Source organism: Oncorhynchus masou, chromosome 10 (assembly GCF_036934945.1).
Source record: "Oncorhynchus masou masou isolate Uvic2021 chromosome 10, UVic_Omas_1.1, whole genome shotgun sequence".
Lineage (NCBI taxonomy): Eukaryota > Metazoa > Chordata > Actinopteri > Salmoniformes > Salmonidae > Oncorhynchus > Oncorhynchus masou.
The window spans coordinates 25,074,661-25,094,989 of record NC_088221.1 but is presented as its reverse complement, the minus strand read 5'-3'; the positions used below and the strand labels follow the sequence as shown (position 1 = coordinate 25,094,989).

The following is a 20,329-nucleotide window of genomic DNA, read 5'->3' as shown; positions in this document are numbered from 1 at the left end:
CCCTACAGGCCATTTGTGAGGTAGTGCTTGAGTCTGTGTGGTTTTTAATTCCAATCTTTGACATTCAAGAGGGTGATCTAACTTTCTCTTGCATTAGGAGACTCTGACCCATGGAACTAACCTCATCTGATTGACCTGAATGTTTGGTTCACAGTCATTGACTGACTGACACAAGCCCAGTCTCTGTTGGAGTGTACTGTTTTTACCAATGAATTGGTCATGGCTGGTAAGCAGAACATCAACATGTGGGTCACATTCCTGTTTCCATTTAAGAGATTTCATTTGTCTCCTTCAGCCAGAAACATAAATCGCTGAACATCAGTTAAGTGAAAGAAACGTCACTCCCGTTGATTCCTGCATTATTGTTCACATACCCAGATCACATACCCAGATCACATAGCCAGATCACATTGCCAGATCACATAGCCAGATCACATAGCCAGCTCTATTTTCATGTCATCTGACCATAGTATCGGTTCCAATCCAAGTTCCAATGCTGTTTTAGCAAACTTAAGGCATTTACATTTGTTGGATGACATGAAAATAGAGCTCTTCGGCACTGCACACCAGTAGAGGGTTTGGCGTCGAAATAAGGATGAATAAGCAGAAAAGAACCCCATACCTACTGTAAAATATGGTGGTGGATCTTTGATATTATGGGCTATATTTTGCTTCTACTGGTCCCTTTCAAAATCATGCTTTTCTACATCTATTAGTGTGAGGTACCGCAGCTGCTGTGGTATACCCTGGCCATATTTAGACACACAACACACACACACACACACACACACACACAGGGTCAGTCACATTCCATCTCATAAAGCATGTATTGAGTGAACAGGTGGAGTCTCTTCCTCCCCCATACTCCTCTTCTCTCTGAATCAAACATTCCTTCCCATCTTCACCCCCTAGACACACACACACACACACACACACACACACACACACACACACACACACACACACACACACACACACACACACACAGTAAAAAGGTAAACTAAGAGGAGAGACTGGGTTTGAAGTCCTAATGAAGGGAGAGCAAGCTGCTTTGGGAGAACAACACAATCTCCAAGTTAATTAAATGCCAATTAATTATATTGCATATAAACTAATAGTGCTGGTCTCAGTTCAGTAGAACGTGTATTATGACTCTTGTAGAGTTGATCTGAAGGTTGATGGCCCATTAAAACTTTATCCTTCGCTTTGGGAGCATTTAACCATGACAACAACCTGTTCAGCCCCTTGCGGCCCCCTGCCATAACTCAACAGTAGAGTGGAGTAAGATCAGACATTCTTCTGGGCCAGGATCAGGGATTAAAAGTCAAAGTTCAGTACTCCACAAAGCATGAACAACTACAGTCGCCAAACAGTCTGACCATGAGGTGCTGCAAGGTCGACCAAAGCTGAACCGCTCATGGTCATGTTTCCTGTGGTTTAAAGTCAGGAGATTCAGTTACCGTCAACACCAAAGGCACTGAGATCGGTTTGAGATTGGTGTACTTAGAGAAGCTATATTTTACCTGCGTCTGACTTCCGATGTATTTCCTCTATATTGTACTGATATTAGAATATCAATAGTTATTAGTGAAGCAGTATTTTACTGTTATTTGCTCTAGTGTTTCCTTTGAACACAGTGTCAGTGGTGATCAGACGATCGCAGATCAAACAGTGATTCTGACCTCCTGTCCTCTCTGATCTGTGATCTGGGTTCATCTGATCTCCTGGAGCTATGGGGAGTCACAAAGAGAACAGTATTTGTGCTCCACTTCACCGTTTCATGTGTGTAAGATGAGAAGCCATCTTTGAAGAAATATCGGTCATATCCTTCACTTCAGGTTGATTGATCTCTATGCCTGTTTTGACATGGCGGTCATGATCTGTGAATATATGTAACTACCACTTTGTGAGACTTACGGTAGAAGTTAACCACTGATACAGGGTCGCCCTCGTGGTATAGCTAGGATGTGAGGTATTTTCCTTGATCTGTGGTTAAGGACACCATTCACATTGAGCCATCCTAAAAAAGGCACAGAGCATCACACATAACATACCCCTATTTAGAATAAGGTAAAGTACAGGTGGAAACAGGAGATTCAATTAGTTAATTAGAAATGCCGTCATTGTCCTCTCCCCAAAGTCCAGCTGTCATTCCCTAAATTAAAAAGCTATCTTTATGTTTCCTCTCCATATGTCTCTATCTAAAGTCTGTAAGTGTGGGACAGATTAATGACCTGATATGGACTTACTCTCTAGCTTAACTTCCTTTCATGGGCTATGGTGAACCAGACTAGCTAGTTAACTATCTATCTATCTATCTATCTATTGAACTTCCATCCTCTCAGGCCAGGGGCACAATGCATGAATGTATGGTTATATCATAATCGCCGTTATAGTCATTGGCCAGTACAGAGAATTAAGTAAAGCCAAGTCCAAATCCCTATCTCCATCCATGGCTAATTTAGGAAAGGGAACATTTTAGCTAGCTAGCCACTGGAGGACAACGACAAGAGATGCAATTATTGTACATGTACAATTAAGTGTAAATTTTTCTGTAAATTACTTTTTTCTTTTGATGTGATGTGATTGGTGTGAGGCCAAATCTACACTGGCTTCCCTTGACACTATTTTATGTTATATATTTTTCATCAAGGGAGGCCAAAAGCTAACTGGCTTCATTTGCATTCAATGCTGAGGGCGGCAACAATATAATACTCTTTTTGACCAGACAGCATCAGATAGATGGACTACACACACTGCAAAAGAGGGGCGCTGTTTTGCTTGCTCGGATGCTTTCTCCGATGAAATACATTTAGCTTTTTGCAAATTTAAGGAAAATTGTGAAACACAGCGAGAGGAAAGATACATTATTTTATACTGAACAAAAATATAAACGCAGCATTTAAAGTGTTGGTCCCATTTTTCATGAGCTGAAAAAAAAGTTCCCAAATTTTCCATACGCGCAAAAAGTGTATTTCTGAAAAAATGTGGTGCACTCATTTGTTTACCTCCCTGTTAGTGAGCATTTCCCCTTCGCCAAGATAATCCATCCAGCTGACAGGTAGGGCATATCAAGAAGCTGATTAAATGGTATGATCATTACTCAGGTGCACCTTGTGCTGAGGACAATAAAAGGACACTCTAAAATGTTTTGTCAGACAACATAATGCCACAGATGTCTCAAGTTTTGAGGGAGCATGCAATTGGAACGCTGACTACATGAATTTCCACCAGAGCTGTTGCCAGAGAATTTAATGTTAATATATCTACCAAAAGCCGCCTCCAACGTCATTTTAGAGAATTTGAAAGTACGCCCAACCTGCCTCACAATCGCAGACCACGTGTAACCACTCCAGCCCAGGACCTCCACGTCCGGCTTCTTCACCTGTTGAATCATCTGAGATCAGCCCCCCGGACTGCTGAAGAAACTGTGGGTTTGCACAACCAAAGAATTTCTGCGCAAACGGTCAGAAACCGTCTCAGGGAAGATCATCTGTATGCTCGTCGTCCTTACCAGGGTTTAGACCTGATTGCAGTTTGGGGTTGTAATCAACTTCAGTGTGCAAATGCTTGCCACTGGCATGCTGGAGATGAATCTCGGTTTCAACTGTACCGGCCAGATGGCAGACAGCGTGTATTGCATTGTGTGTGCGAGCGGTTTGCTGATGTCAACGTTGTGAACAGAGTGCCCCATGGTGACGGTATGGTTATGGTATGAGCTACAGCCAACAAACACAGTTGCATTTTATAGATGGCAATTTGAATGCACAGAGATAACGTGACGAGATCCTGAGGCCCATTGTCGTGCCATTCATCCGCTGCCATCGCCTCATTTTTCAGCATGATAATGCACGGCCCCATGTCGCAAGGGTCTCTACACAATTACTGGAAGCTGAAAATGTCCCAGTTCTTCCATGACCTGCATACTCACCAGACATGTCACCCATTGAGCTCTGGATCGACGTGTACGACAGCGTGTTCGAGTTCCCGCAAATATCCAGCAACTTCGCTCATCCATTGAAGAGTGAGACAACATTCCACAGGCCACAATCAATAGCCTGATCAACTCTATGCAAAGGAAATGTGTCGCGCTGCATGAAGCAAATTTTGGTCACACCAGATACTGACTGGTTTTCTGATCCAAGCCTCTATCTTTTTTTAAGGTGTCTGTGACCAGCAGATGCATATCACTGTGAAATCCAAAAATTAGGGCATAATGAATGTATTTCAATTGACTGATTTCCTTATATTACTGTATAAGGAAATCAGTAACACTGATTCAGTAACATTGCTGAAATTGTTGCATGTTGCGTTTATATTTTTGTTCAGTGTATATGTATTTTTTCTTGTTACATTTTTTGGGGATGCCTGGCTTTCCTTGGAATCCATGAGTAGACTCCACTTTTGGGGTTGGAACTGAAAACAAAACAAGTAATAAATAGATAAATCTGACATTCCCACAGTAGAATAGTTTATCCATTTACCTAGTCAGCTGGTTGTTGTATGTTCTATGCGAGATAAATGTCCCTCTCGAGGCACATTCAAGTTATGAATGCCATATGGAGGGAAACATACATTCAAGTCATTGTACAACAATTCTTGCAATCACGGGGAAAAGAGCAGTTTTAACGAGTACTTTTGGGTGTCAATGAAAATGTATGGGGTATATAGTAAAAGTAGTCAAAAATATAAATAGTAAAGTAAATTACATATACCCCAAAAAACTACTTAGGTAATACTTTAAAGTATTTTTACTTAAGTACTTTATACCACTGCTCTTGAGTCAATAAATATTCAACCCCTTTGTAATGGCAAGCCTAAATAAGTTGAGGAGTAAAATGTTGCTTAAGAAGTCACATAATAACTTGCATGGACTCACTCTGTGTACAATAATAATGTTTAACATTATTTTTGAATGACTACTTAATATCTGTACCCCACACATACAATTAGCTCAAGGTCCCTCAGTTGAGCATTGAATTTCAAACACAGATTCAACCACAAGTATCATTGAGATTTTCCAATACCTCGTAAAGAAGGGCACCTATTGGATATCCCTTTGAGCATGGCTAAGTTATTAATTACACTTTGGATACAGGCGTCCTTCCTAACTCAGTTGCCGGAGAGGAAGGAAACCGCTCAGGGATTTCACCATGAGGCCAATTGTGACTTTAAAACAGTTACAAAGTTTAATGGCTGTGATAGGAGAAAACTGAGGGTGGATTAACAACATTGTAGTTACTCCACAATACTAACCTAATTTACAGAGTGAAAAGAAGGAAGGCTGTCATCAAAAAAATATTCTAAAACATACATCCTGTTTGCAACAAAGGCAGTAAAGTAATACTGCAAAAACTGTGGCAAATCAATTCACTTTTTGTCAAGTTTTCCCTGTTAAAGTAGACTTCAGTTTACATCACATCTCTCCAGTCTTAGTATGGTAAGAGATAGCTTAGGCACAGACAAAGTAAATCATCATGTGTTACACAGTCTTTGAAGTGTGTTTCAATGGGAAGAGATTCTTGGTACCTGTTTCAGGGAAAGATCGACTGTACAGGAAACAAAGCCATTGACTTTGCTCGTAACGCTTATCTGGGTGAGTTACGATGTGCACCACCTCTGCAACTAGACAGATGTGTTTTTATACAAGAAGTTGTAGGCATGTCCCAAAAAATAAATACATCACAGTTTGACAGTGTGTGTGTGTAGGTGTGTGATGTCTGTCTAATTTATCCCAGACTCTCTTTTTTTTGTCTCATTCCCATGTAAGACAGCATGTCTGACTGTTTGTTTATTGTTGCGGTCAATGTCTGGAATATTCTGGATTCAGAAATATGGGAACGTTTTCCATTTTATTTTATTTTTGTGTTTTGTCACAGTCATGCTCTTTAGACTTTTAGATATCGCCCTGGTCAAAACATAGTCCCATAGAGTGCTGGATTTAAGTGCCACAGACCTGCCGTTCACATGGTTCCAATTTTCATGCATGTGTTCTGATCAGACAGCCCACAGAGAGTAGATGGTTGTGACCATGAAGGGTCTCGCGGACAACAGAGTCGAGCCAGTTCTGAGCATGAAACATGAAAGATAATTAACATTGGAAAGCCACAGAGACAACTACAAAAGTTTTTACAGATTATACAGTCTCTCTTATTGGATTCCCTTTGGTGCTTGTCATGTTGGGTTTCCTAGAAACAAACAGGATAGGCACTGAAACTATAGCTCAGCCATTCACTATAGCAGTCCCAGACTGTCCAAGTCATTCAGAATAGGGGAGAAGACGGATTAGATCCTGTCTCAATTCATCATGTCAATTTTTATATGAGAGTTACTGTACATTAACATAGGAGGTCTGAAGTTTTATGTTTTACACTCCACAGACATAGAGTCATACAGATTACCATTCCGTCCTCCATCTTGGCTCTTCGTGTGAGGCAGTCTTTCTGAAGCTTTCCTCTGTCACCCTGGCTGTCCTGCACACTGCAATAGTGTTGAGTTTGGTTCCATTGTTCATTAGGTCACTGACGAGACAGGGACTTGGTCCTCTGGCCCAATGGCTTTAAATACTGTAGGTGTCAGATAAATGGTAATAATCCAAGTGCTTGTCCCTGAGCCAAAGCCTCAGCTGGTGTGTTGGGTACGTGGGTGGTCTGGTCTCATCAACTGTTCAGGGACAACATTCTAGGAAGACGTCTGGCTTCATGTCTGGGAACGCTGGTTCTGGAGAGCCGGGAACGCTGGTTCTGGAGAGCTGGGAACGCTGGTTCTGGACAGCTGCAGTGTATGCTGGCCTTTGTCCCAACCCAATCAACTAATCCTCAAGACCATGCTTAGCTAGCTGAAGTAAAAGTGTTAGTGCTGGGCTATGACAAAAGCCTCCACACTTGGTACTTCCTCTAGGAACAGGAGTGAGGATAGAGAGAACAAATGGAGAGGAAATTAAATACCTTTGTGGTTTGTGTCTTGTGAACTAATTAATTCAATTGACCTTTGACCTCCTTTGGTTGACCCAGTTGCAAGTCTATGAAATGAATAAATCACGTTTTCATTTGATGTGAATAGTTGATCACTAACTCGATTAACCATTGACTTCATGGACAGGACCATGTTATAAGCCTCCAAGCCGCCCCTAAGCACCCCCTCGCTATGCTATGAAGGATGTTTAGGTAATTAGTGTAGCGCCTGGAAAAGGTGATGTCGGAAAGTGCAGGTTGTTGTGATGGGGCAGGATGTACTGTAACACAATATCATTGTCTTCAGCTGAAATAATCATCAACTATTTTAGGCCAAACAGCAAACCCAAATGGATTCCACAGGCACATGTTATGTTTTTGTCCTTTTTTGGATGTGAAACGTCTTTGTCCTTTGTGTCTGTCCGGAAGTGATATTATCCTATTGTGTAGCTTGTGGGGTTTTCCAGTCCACTGTCCAGGCGATTCACGCAATGCCTCTGTGATGTCACATCTCAGCAAGGCTCCATCCCAATAGTCTGACGTGGCTTCCTCTGCTGCACCTGTACTGGTGCGAGAATACAGGTTGGATGGAAGCAATATGGAGGATGCTGGTTGACTACCAGATATGCTTTCACCTGTCCAGTCCTGTAATGTCTGTGCAGATTAAGGAAAGGTTGCCAAGTAGTGAAAGCCAGTTCAGGTTGTTTTGATCTTTAAAAGCAGGTGGAATATAGATTTTAATGACACTGTCTCAAGTCCAGTCTTTGGTGTAGGCCTACCATTCAGCAATGATTCCTTCTGGGCTATTCCTTCCCACACTATGGCTCTACTGCAGCTCTATGGTCTGCTAAAGACGGGTTTCCTTTCGATTCACAGATCCTCAGATAGATACAGCCAGTTAGAGAGGAAATTGAGCCCCATGCATTCCATAGGGGACGAGAACAAGGTCCTTTGTGGTGGGGCAGATAGGGATCGTGAAAGGACGTCGTCTGCATGGTGAAAGACTCTTTGTGCGCCCGGGGAGGGTCTCAATGTGCTCTTTGTCAGATCAGTGCCTAACATGTTGTGTCGCAGTAATGAGGGACAATTCTTGCCAGTCCAGATCTGCCACTTTGTGTTGCTGAGGACATAAAGTGACCGTTTTAGGAGTTTTTTGAAAGGGGGGTTGAGGGATTGAGGCTGACGATTGCTGTCTCAGCAGGCCCTGGTGTAACTGTGTAGGTGGGGGGTGTAGGAGGACACAGTCCAATGATGTCAGAAGATAAACCAGCCTTAGAGACTCCTTGCATGGTCCACTATGGACTCAATGGGCATATTGGATTATGCTGAGCTGCGGGGTCACCAGTCTATGGCCCTTGACGTAAACGGCAAAAGCGGTGAGGGAGGAGCGCCCTTCTCAAATCAAACAGTAACCTGCGCCACCCGGTCATGTTTTCAACAAGGCAGCATGGTGCATCGTCCAGAAACATAAAACATCTCTTTTCCATTACAGTGCCTCCCGAAAGCATTCAGACACCTTGACTTTTTCCACATTTTTGTTACGTTACAGCCTTACTCTAAAATGTATTTATTTTTTAAATAGAGAGCAATCTACACACAATACCCCATAATGAGGAAGAGAAAACAGGTTTTTCGACATTTCTGCAAATGTATAAAAAAAAACAGAAATACTTTATTTACATAAGTATTCAGACCCTTTGCTATGAAACTCCAAATTGAGCTCAGGTGCATCCTGTTTCCATTGATCATCCTTGAGATGTTTCTACAACTTGATTGGTAAATTCTATTGATTTGACATGATTTGGAAATGCACACACCTGTCTATATAAGGTCCCACAGTTGACAGTGCATGTCAGAGATGGCACAGATCTGGGGAAGGGTACCAAAAAATGTCTTCAGCATTGAGCAATCGGGGGAGAACGGCCTTGGTAAGGGAGGTGACCAAGCACCTGATGGTCAGTCTGACAGAGCTCTAGAGTTCCTCTGTGGAGATGGGAGAACCTTCCAGAAGGACAACCATCTTTACAGCACTCCACCAATCAGGCTTTTATGGTAGAGTGGCCAGATGGAAGCCATTCCTCAGTAAAAGACACATGACAGCTCTCTTGGAGTTTGCCAATAGGCACCTAAAGACTCTCAGACCATGAGAAACAAGATGCTCTGGTCTGATTAAACCAAGATTGAATGCCAAGCGTCACGTCTGGAGAAAACCTGGCACCATCCCTACAGTGAAGCATGTTGGTGGCAGCATCATGCTGTGGGGATGTTTTTCAGCGGAAGGGACTGGGAGATTAGTCAGGATCGAGGGAAAAATAAACGGAGCAAATTACAGAGAGATCCTTAATGAAAACCTGCTCCAGAGCGCTCAGGATTGGGGCGAAGGTTCACCTTCCAACAGGACAACAACCCTAAGCACACAGCCAAGACGACGCAGGAGTGGCTTCGGGACAAGTCTCTGAATGTCCTTGAGTGACCCAGCCAGAGCCTGGACTTGAACCCGATCAAACATCTCTGGAGAGACCTGAAAATAGCTGTGCAGCGACACTCCCCATCCAACCTGACTGAGCTTGAGAGGATCTGCAGAGAAGAATGGGAGAACTCCCCAAATACAGGTGTGCCAAGCTTGTAGTGTCATACCCAAGAAGACTTGATGCTGTAATCGCTGCCAAAGGCGCTTCAACAAAGTACTGAGTAAAGGGTCTGAATACTTATGTAAATGTGATATTTCAGTTTTTTGTTTTTAATACAAAAATAGTAAAAACCTGTTTTTGCTTTGTATTGTGTGTAAATTGATGGGGGGAGGGACTATTTAATCCATTTTAGAATAAGGCTGTAACGTAACAAAATGTGGAAAAGTTAAGGGGTCTGAATACTTTCCTGTATGTCTATGGTGTATGTACAGTGTAGGGTCCTGAACTGAGCCATAAGGGAGACTAGGCATCCACCACCCACTACCACAGTCAGATTAGTGGGGGATGGGGCAATGTAGCCTGTGCTTTTTTGTCCCCACAGTTCGTTTGAAATAACCATCACCCACTAATTAACCTTTTTTTTAACAGATTCATTGTTTTGAGCTAATAATGTATAAATATTACCCACCATAAGCTACGGGACTTCTGTCTTTGATCGTGTCATGTGACATGTCCACACTGACCTCTGGTCATAGTTTTGTCCGTGTTTGTGTCCAGTCCCGCACAGGCTGCCCTGTTGTAGTAGTACTGGTATGCAGCCTAACGTCTCTAAGGGAGTCTGGGGATTTTTCACAAGCCCATTCTCACTGTCAGAATAAAGATATCAGTCTAGGGGATTAATGGCTGGACGTCCAGGGGGGTTAATGGCTGGACGTCCAGGGCGGTTAGTGGCTGTATGTCCAGGGGGGTTAATGGCTGGAAGTCCAGGGAGATTAAAATGAATTAATGGCTGGAAGTCCAGGGGGTTAATGGCTGGAAGTCCAGGGGGGTTAATGGCTGGACGTCCAGGGGGGTTAATGGCTGGAAGTCGACAGGGGTTAATGGCTGGAAGTCCAGGGGGGTTAATGGCTGGACGTCCAGGGGGGTTAATGGCTGGACGTCCAGGGGGGTTAATGGCTGGAAGTCGACGGGGTTAATGGCTGGAAGTCCAGGGGGATTAATGGCTGGACGTCCAGGGGGTTAATGGCTGGAAGTCCAGGGGGTTAATGGCTGGACGTCCAGGGGGGTTAATGGCTGGAAGTCCAGGGGGTTAATGGCTGGAAGTCCAGGGGGGTTAATGGCTGTATGTCCAGGGGGGGTTAATGGCTGGAAGTCCAGGGGGGTTAATGGCTGGAAGTCCAGGGCGGTTAGTGGCTGTATGTCCAGGGGGGTTAATGGCTGGAAGTCCAGGGAGATTAAAATGAATTAATGGCTGGAAGTCCAGGGGGTTAATGGCTGGAAGTCCAGGGGGGTTAATGGCTGGAAGTCCAGGGGGGGGAGGTAATGGCTGGAAGTCCAGGGGGGTTAATGGCTGGAAGTCCAGGGAGGTTAAAATTAATTAATGGCTGGAAGTCCAGGGGGGTTAATGGCTGGAAGTCGACGGTTGTTAATGGCTGAAATGAGTCATATGAACCACTATAAAACCCACAGACCAGTATAAAGTACACATCCCCGACAGCACTCAGACCATTATACGCAGTCATGCAATGACCCGCCAGTCAGGCAACTAGTCTATACAGACAGTGTACAACCACGCGATACACACACAGACAGTTCTGCATTTTATAAATATTTATAGATATATATACAACATTCACAGCACAGAATATCCTATGACTATATAGACTGCTGTGTACAATTAAGTGACATGCCTGTTCAACTATTCACATCCATATACCATAGAGCACCTGTAAGCTACACATTAACAAATTGTTCCTTGGGTTTGATATACAGTATATTTTGCGGTCATAACTGTATTCCGCTCATGTGGTGAGTTATCATGATATTGTTTTGTTGTCTCTAACCCAGTACTCTGTGTTATGTTCTCCAGGGTGGTAAGAAGCACAATGGGCCATGTGGAGGAAGAGACTGCAGCGGAGGATGCAAATGTTTCCCTGAGAAGGGCGCCAGGGTAAGTCATATTTTCTTCACTGTTTGGCTGTCTAACCCCTATACAACACTATGTGCCCCCAGCTCTATCTCCATCTCTACACAACTCTCCTCAACTCTATACCTATAATGAAGGTATTCATTGGCTATTCAGGAGGTATGAAAGGACCATAACAGTGCAACTGTGATAACACCCAACCAGACCTTCATCAATATGGACCTCTCTATCTGCGTAACACATGAACTCAGACCCATTACTGTTTGACTCCCTGTATATCTACTAATGGGCTATTGTCCAACCTCTTTGTCTCATGTCTTTATCACCTCACCACACATGCTGTTAGGGAAAGTGGTGAAACTCACACCATTAACTTAACAGTAAAGAGAGGGGGTGGGTGGGTGGCAAACTGGACCCTCCTCTAGAGGGTCAGGGCCTGTCAGTAAAATGGAGGAGAGGAAGGACAGGAACAGAGGAAAGGAAGAGATTTGGGGAGGAGATAGGGGGTGAGGTGGGAAGGAGATAGGGGGTGAGGTGGGGAGGAGATAGGGGTGAGGTGGGGAGGAGATAGGGGGTGAGGTGAGGTGGGGAAGAGATAGGGGGAGGTAGGGGGTGAGGTGGGGAAGAGATAGGGGGAGAGGTGGGGAGAAGAGTGGGGGTGAGGTGGGGAGGAGAGTGGGAGAGATCCATGACAGATGTTGTGAATGCAGGGAGGAAGTGAAACACTAAACACCAGGTTCATAATAACATAATGGACCAAGAGGGAGAGACAGAGAGGCTTCACAATAAACCAAAAGGAGAGAGGATCTGTAAGAGGAACCAATCACTTATTGGCATTTAGCTTTGATATCCCCTTGACGGTTTGTGTGTGTGTTATCTCTTAGGAGTGAGGGTGGGCGATTACCATGGAGACCAGCTAGAAAGTCACAGGGGGCACAGTGTCTAACTGATAATATGGGAAGAGTTGTATTCAAACAGAGCCCTTGTTACCGTGCATGCTTAAACTCAGACAAAGAAATGCTAAGTATTGAAACCAAAGATTTCACTCATAAATCAGCTGATCAAAGGCTGTGTAGTATCTCCTACAATGTGCTCAGTGCCCAGTTTGGTTCTTTCCCACTCATCTTCAAAGTATTCTCATAGGAACTGTTAACCCCCCCTGTTAACCCCCCAGTTCAACCTTTATGTGACGTTAAACCACAAGGACAAAGTTATTCCGTTCATAAAACACAGGGCCAGTGAGAAGAAGAATGCTTTGTTCGTGAGTTCTTAAAAAGAAAAGAATGTGGCTTGAGGGAATTGTAGTCTGACCCGGCTGTGTTGGGACTTGGGAATTTACCGGGTCGACTTTACAGTATGCCTCTGACCTTTACGGTCACCGTGGTTAAAGGAAACCCCATAAGGAGGAGTAGATGGGAGAGAAAGGAAGAACATTCCACAGCTTTTAAGGATGTGAAGGCCTTGTGAGTGAGGGTCAGACCGTCTATGTTTTCTCACTCTCTCGCTCTCGCTCGCTGTCTCTCTCTCTCTCCAAGGCTGTAAGAGGGGATATCTCCCTAGTTGGCATCTTGGAATGTTGTTCCCCTGACCTTTGTTGCAGCAAACAAAAGAAAAACATCCTCTGGTCTCTATCACTCCCTATTCTCACACCCTCACATTCACACATTCAGTAGACCGAGTTACACTCTTTTAGGTTCCAAAAGGGTTTTTCGGCTGTCCCCATAGGAGAAGCCTCTGTGGAAATGGTTCTACATGGAACCCAAAAGGGTTCTATCTGGAACCAAAAGCGTTCTACCTGGAGCCAAAAACAGTTATTCAAAGGGTTGTCCTATGGGGACAGCCAAAGATCCCTTTAAAGTTCTAGAATCTAGATAGAGAAAAAGGTACTAAGTGTATACTGTATATTGGGAAATTATTAATTTGTGTTTAACATTATAAACACTCGTGCTGAGTCCTCTAATGTTTATATGAGGTGGGATAGCAGGTTTGGCCTGCTATTTTGTTTGAATATCCTAAAATGGCAATAGTCTGTTTTCACAATCCTCGTTTATTTTCTAAATTTGTTTTGTCTTTTGTTTGACTCTTTTTTTGCTTTCATATTTGCACCTTACATTTTCTAGACCACGAAGCCAAATCCACATATTCTGCTCATCAGGTTGATGGATTAGTCCATGAACCAAACAGAAAAGATTCTCCTCCCAAATGTCTGTCCTTCTCTTTCTCTCGCTCTGTCTTTCTTTGTCTTCCTCTCTCTCTCTCTCTCTCTACCTCCATCTATTGTTTCTATCTTCTATCTCTCTCCCTATATCCCTCTCCCTCCATCTATCTATCTCTCTCTCTATATCCCTCTCCCTCATCTATCTATCTCTCTCTCTCTACCTCCATCTATTGTTTCTATCTTCTATCTCTCTCCCTATATCCCTCTCCCTCCATCTATCTCTCTCTCTCCCTATATCCCCCCTCCCCCTCCATCTATCTATTTCTCTCTACCTCCATCTATTGTTTCTATCTTCTATCTCTCCCTATATCCCTCTCCCTCCATCTATCTATCTCTCTCGGGGTTGTTATATAATGCAGCAGTGGACTCATCACGTTTTTTTGCTGGCGATTGATAAACCCCTGGATTGGCAGGAGTTGGACCACATCGTTTCAGAATGGATGACAGTTGTCTGCGGCTTAACTGGCGACCTCGCAAATATCAACACCTCCCAGGGGTCGATCATATTCATGCATTGTTCTGTGTTTACGGCTGCTCGACACTATGTGGATGTGGCAATGCAGTTGTAGAAGGGCATCGACCAACACTTTCTCCTATTCATCGGTCTGACATCTGTGTGATGACTACACTGAGGAACTACCCTAATCTAACAACCCTAACAACCCTAATCTCCCAAAACGCCATGGTCCTTCAGCTTGTTGACATCTCCTCCAGAACTCGTTATTGTAGGAAAAACAGAGGCTGTGGTTTCTCAGGAAGGAGAGACTGACAGAGAGCAGAGAGAGGAGTTGATTGTGTGAGGGAAAGTTTTGTTCCAGAGATGGTAATTTCATGGCTGTTTAGCATCGGGCAGAGAAGTGATTTGGCAGGGTTGTTCTCTACTCCTGTCGCCCACTCCCCCTGGCAGACTGTGGAGGGTTTTATACGCAGAGGGCGTTCAAGAAAATATCACACTCCACTAGGCACTGATACAAGCGCATAGTTGTTTCATAGTCAGCTATTGTGGGTTGTATCTTGTAATGCCAGTCCAAAAAACGGGGTAATAAACAAAGTGTTTGTGTCCATAAGTCTATAAAGTGTTGACAAATGCATGTGCAGGGTTTGACAAGCCCAAAAATAGATGATGTACTTGTGTCTATAGCAGGTTGGTGATTACAAGGTATGGATATTTGAGAGGTATTTTGACTTTTGAAGGACAAATTAAACCAAAAGCCTCTAGGCCAGAGGCCCTAGTCCAGTTGAGTGCAGTCAAATCAAATCAAATCAAATCAAATTTATTTATATAGCCCTTCGTACATCAGCTGATATCTCAAAGTGCTGTACAGAAACCCAGCCTAAAACCCCAAACAGCAAGCAATGCAGGTGTAGAAGCACGGTGGCTAGGAAAAACTCCCTAGAAAAGCCAAAACCTAGGAAGAAACCTAGAGAGGAACCAGGCTATGTGGGGTGGCCAGTCCTCTTCTGGCTGTGCCGGGTAGAGATTATAACAGAACATGGCCAAGATGTTCAAATGTTCATAAATGACCAGCATGGTCGAATAATAATAAGGCAGAACAGTTGAAACTGGAGCAGCAGCACGGCCAGGTGGACTGGGGACAGCAAGGAGTCATCATGTCAAGTAGTCCTGGGGCATGGTCCTAGGGCTCAGGTCAGTTGAAACTGGAGCAGCAGCACGGCCAGGTGGACTGGGGACAGCAAGGAGTCATCATGTCAGGTAGTCCTGGGGCATGGTCCTAGGGCTCAGGTCCTCCGAGAGAGAGAAGGAGAGAATGAGAACGCACACTGATTCACACAGGACACCGAATTGGACAGGATAAGTACTCCAGATATAACAAACTGACCCCAGCCCCCCGACACATAAACTACTGCAGCATAAATACTGGAGGCTGAGACAGGAGGGGTCAGGAGACACTGTGGCCCCACCCGAGGACACCCCGGACAGGGCCAAACAGGAAGGATATAACCCCACCCACTTTGCCAAAGCACAGCCCCCACACCACTGGAGGGATCTTCAACCACCAACTTACCATCCTGAGACAAAGCTGAGTATAGCCCGCAAAGATCTCCGCCACGGCACAACCCAAGGGGGGGCGCCAACCCAGACAGGATGACCACATCAGTGAATCAACCCACTCAGGTGACGTCCAGGGACGGCATTGACTCAGCCCCTGTAATAGGGTTAGAGGCAGAGAATCCCAGTGGAAAGAGGGGAACCGGCCAGGCAGAGACAGCAAGGGTGGTTCGTTGCTCCAGAGCCTTTCCGTTCACCTTCCCACTCCTGGGCCAGACTACACTCAATCATATGACCCACTGAAGAGATGAGTCTTCAGTAAAGACTTAAAGGTTGAGACCGAGTTTGCGTCTCTGACATGGTAGGCAGACCGTTCCATAAAAATGGAGCTCTATAGGAGAAAGCCCTGCCTCCAGCTGTTTGCTTAGAAATTCTAGGGACAATTAGGAGGCCTGCGTCTTGTGACCGTAGCGTACGTGTAGGTCGGCAGGACCAAATCAGAGAGATAGGTAGGAGCAAGCCCATGCAATGCTTTGTAGGTTAGCAGTAAAACCTTGAAATCAGCCCTTGCTTTGACAGGAAGCCAGTGTAAGGAGGCTAGCACTGGAGTAATATGATCAAATTTTTTGGTTCTAGTCAGGATTCTAGCAGCCGTATTTAGCACTAACTGAAGTTTATTTAGTGCTTTATCCGGGTAGCCGGAAAGTAGAGCATTGCAGTAGTCTAACCTAGAAGTGACAAAAGCATGGATTAATTTTTCTGCATCATTTTTGGACAGAAAGTTTCTGATTTTTGCAATGTTACGTAGATGGAAAAAAGCTGTCCTTGAAATGGTCTTGATATGTTCTTCAAAAGAGAGATCAGGGTCCAGAGTAACGCCGAGGTCCTTCACAGTTTTATTTGAGATGACTGTACAACCATTAAGATTAATTGTCAGATTCAACAGAAGATCTCTTTGTTTCTTGGGACCTAGAACAAGCATCTCTGTTTTATCCGAGTTTAAAAGTAGAAAGTTTGCTGCCATCCACTTCCTTATGTCTGAAACACATGCTTCTAGCGAGGGCAATTTTGGGGCTTCACCATGTTTCATTGAAATGTACAGCTGTGTATCATCCGCATAGCAGTGAAAGTTAACATTATGTTTTCGAATAACATCCCCAAGAGGTAAAATATATAGTGAAAACAACAGCGGTCCTAAAACGGAACCTTGAGGAACACCGAAATTTACAGTTGATTTGTCAGAGGACAAACCATCCACAGAGACAAACTGATATCTTTCCGACAGATAAGATCTAAACCAGGCCAGAACTTGTCCGTGTAGACCAATTTGGGTTTCCAATCTCTCCAAAAGAATGTGGTGATCGATGGTATCAAAAGCAGCACTAAGGTCTAGGAGCACGAGGACAGATGCAGAGCCTGGTCCGATGCCATTAAAATGTCATTTACCACCTTCACAAGTGCCGTCTCAGTGCTATGATGGGGTCTAAAACCAGACTGAAGCATTTCATATACATTGTTTGTCTTCAGGAAGGCAGTGAGTTGCTGAGCAACAGCCTTTTCTAAGATTTTTGAGAGGAATGGAAGATTCGATATAGGCCGATAGTTTTTTATATTTTCTGGGTCAAGGTTTGGCTTTTTCAAGAGAGGCTTTATTACTGCCACTTTTAGTGAGTTTGGTACACATCCGGTGGATAGAGAGCCGTTTATTATGTTCAACATAGGAGGGCCAAGCACAGGAAGCAGCTCTTTCAGTAGTTTAGTTGGAATAGGGTCCAGTAAGCAGCTTGAAGGTTTAGAGGCCATGATTATTTTCATCATTGTGTCAAGAGATATAGTACTAAAACACTTGAGCGTCTCTCTTGATCCTAGGTCCACGCAGAGTTGTGCAGACTCAGGACAACTGAGCTTTGAAGGAATACGCAGATTTAAAGAGGAGTCTGTAATTTGCTTTCTAATAATCATAATTTTTTCCTCAAAGAAGTTCATGAATTTATCACTGCTAAAGTGAAAGTCATCCTCTCTTGGGGAATGCTGCTTTTTAGTTAGCTTTGCGACCGTATCAAAAAGGAATTTTGGATTGTTCTTATTGTCCTCAATTAAGTTAGAAAAATAGGATGATCGAGCAGCAGTAAGGGCTCTTCGGTACTGCACGGTACTGTCTTTCCAAGCTAGACGGAAGACTTCCAGTTTGGTGTGGCGCCATTTCCGTTCCAATTTTCTGGAAGCTTGCTTCAGAGCTCGGGTATTTTCTGTGTACCAGGGAGCTAGTTTCTTATGAGAAATGTTTTTAGTTTTTAGGGGTGCAACTGCATCTAGGGTATTGCGCAAGGTTAAATTGAGTTCCTCAGTTAGGTGGTTAACTGATTTTTGTCCTCTGGTGTCATTGGGTAGACAGAGGGAATCTGGAAGGACATCAAGGAATCTTTGTGTTGTCTGTGAATTTATAGCACGACTTTTGATGTTCCTTGGTTGGGGTCTGAGCAGATTATTTGTTGCAATTGCAAACGTAATAAAATGGTGGTCCGATAGTCCTGGATTATGAGGAAAAACATTAAGATCCACAACATTTATTCCATGGGACAAAACTAGGTCCAGCGTATGACTGTGACAGTGAGTGGGTCCAGAGACATGTTGGACAAAACCCACTGAGTCGATGATGGCTCCGAAAGCCTTTTGGAGTGGGTCTGTGGACTTTTCCATGTGAATATTAAAGTCACCAAAGATTAGAATATTATCTGCTATGACTACAAGGTCCGATAGGAATTCAGGGAACTCAGTGAGGAACGCTGTATATGACCCAGGAGGCCTGTAAACAGTAGCTATAAAAAGTGATTGAGTAGGCTGCATAGATTTCATGACTAGAAGCTCAAAAGACCGTCATTTTTTTTTTTGTAAATTGAAATTTGCTATCGTAAATGTTAGCAACACCTCCGCCTTGCGGGATGCACGGGGGATATGGTCACTAGTGTAGCCAGGAGGTGAGGCCTCATTTAACACAGTAAATTCATCAGGCTTAAGCCATGTTTCAGTCAGGCCAATCACATCAAGATTATGATCAGTGATTAGTTCATTGACTATAATTGCCTTTGAAGTAAGGGATCTAACATTAAGTAGCCCTATTTTGAGATGTGAGGTATCATGATCTCTTTCAATAATGACAGGAATGGAGGTGGTCTTTATCCTAGTGAGATTGCTAAGGCGAACACCGCCATGTTTAGTTTTGCGCAACCTAGGTCGAGGCACAGACACGGTCTCAATGGTAATAGCTGAGCTGACTACACTGACTATGCTAGTGGCAGACTCCACTATGCTGGCAGGCTGGCTAACAGCCTGTTGCCTGGCCTGCACCCTATTTCATTGTGGAGCTAGAGGAGTTAGAGCCCTGTCTATGTTGGTAGATAAGATGAGAGCACCCCTCCAGCTTGGATGGAGTCCGTCACTCCTCAGCAGGTCAGGCTTGGTCCTGTTTGTGGGTGAGTCCCAAAAAGAGGGCCAATTATCTACAAATTCTAACTTTTCGGAGGGGCAGAAAACAGTTTTCAACCAGCGATTGAGTTGTGAGACTCTGCTGTAGAGCTCATCACTCCCCCTAACTGGCAGTCCAGCGCCACACAAAAAAAAATGCTGTGTTGTTTGGTTGATCCAACTGCTGGATTGCAGGCATGGGTCACTTAGTTGGGTTATTTACTTTAAAAAGAGCAATGTTGGGTTCTTGTGCTGGGTTATGGGTGCTGGGTTATTGAGATATGACCCAGAGGGTCAGATGAAAAGACTGGAAGCGTGGATTAGTAGGGCTGTGGCTTTCTTTTTAGCCACCCGAAAGTAAATGTCATGCCCGTTCATCTGTTCTGTTGTATAGTTATCACATGTTAAGATATGACATTTTTGCTTTGATGAGGTTTACAGAAATGTATGAATTCCCTAAAAACCTCTGTAAATCCCTTTCTCGGGACGCAATAAGGTGGCATACCTTATTATAATATGTAATAAATAATCATAATATTCCAGAAGGTGTAGAACTATATATAAACATGTTGAAGAGGAATGACATTTACTCTCACAGGTGGTCAATAAGATCTATCTGAAAGCCACACCCCAAATAAACCATGCCTCCTGAAAATACGGATTACATTAAAAAAGACTCAGCTGCTCGCCCAGCTTGAGGACTTTGGACACGTTGTTTATCTTTGTGTTGCATAAGATGAATCAGTCACTTAATGTACATACAAAAACACAGATATTAAAAACTATTTTAAAAAATCAACCTGCAGTAGAGTATGCTCGGTAAAAAGTACCTTTGTTATCTTAACTTTTAAAAATGCAGTTGATGTGACTTCTCATTTAGTTTTGAGTCAGTACCACATACACATTTGAAGTAATAATGGCTTTTCAAATACTTTGAGTTAAACTTACTAAAGGCATTTGAGTTAAAAAATTCCTTGGTGTTTACAGTGTGTGTTTGCGTGTCTATAAATGGCATGATTTCCTTGTTCCATGAAACAAGGGCCATATATACATACCAAATCCCGTGCTCTCGCCCGTCGTCAACTTCTCTGTCTCCATAGGGATGGAATATTTGAACAGTCTGGA

General features: G+C 43.7%; 1 protein-coding gene across 1 annotated transcript in view; it reads left to right on the top strand.

Moving 5' to 3' along the window:
* LOC135547376 (collagen alpha-2(IV) chain-like) overlaps window positions 1-20,329 on the top strand; it is a 113,988-nt gene that overhangs the window by 39,130 nt on the left and 54,529 nt on the right. Inside the window, exon 4 of the mRNA XM_064976353.1 lies at window positions 11,454-11,534. Coding sequence (XP_064832425.1) covers window positions 11,454-11,534 — 81 coding nt within the window. The remainder of the gene's footprint in view (window positions 1-11,453; window positions 11,535-20,329) is intronic.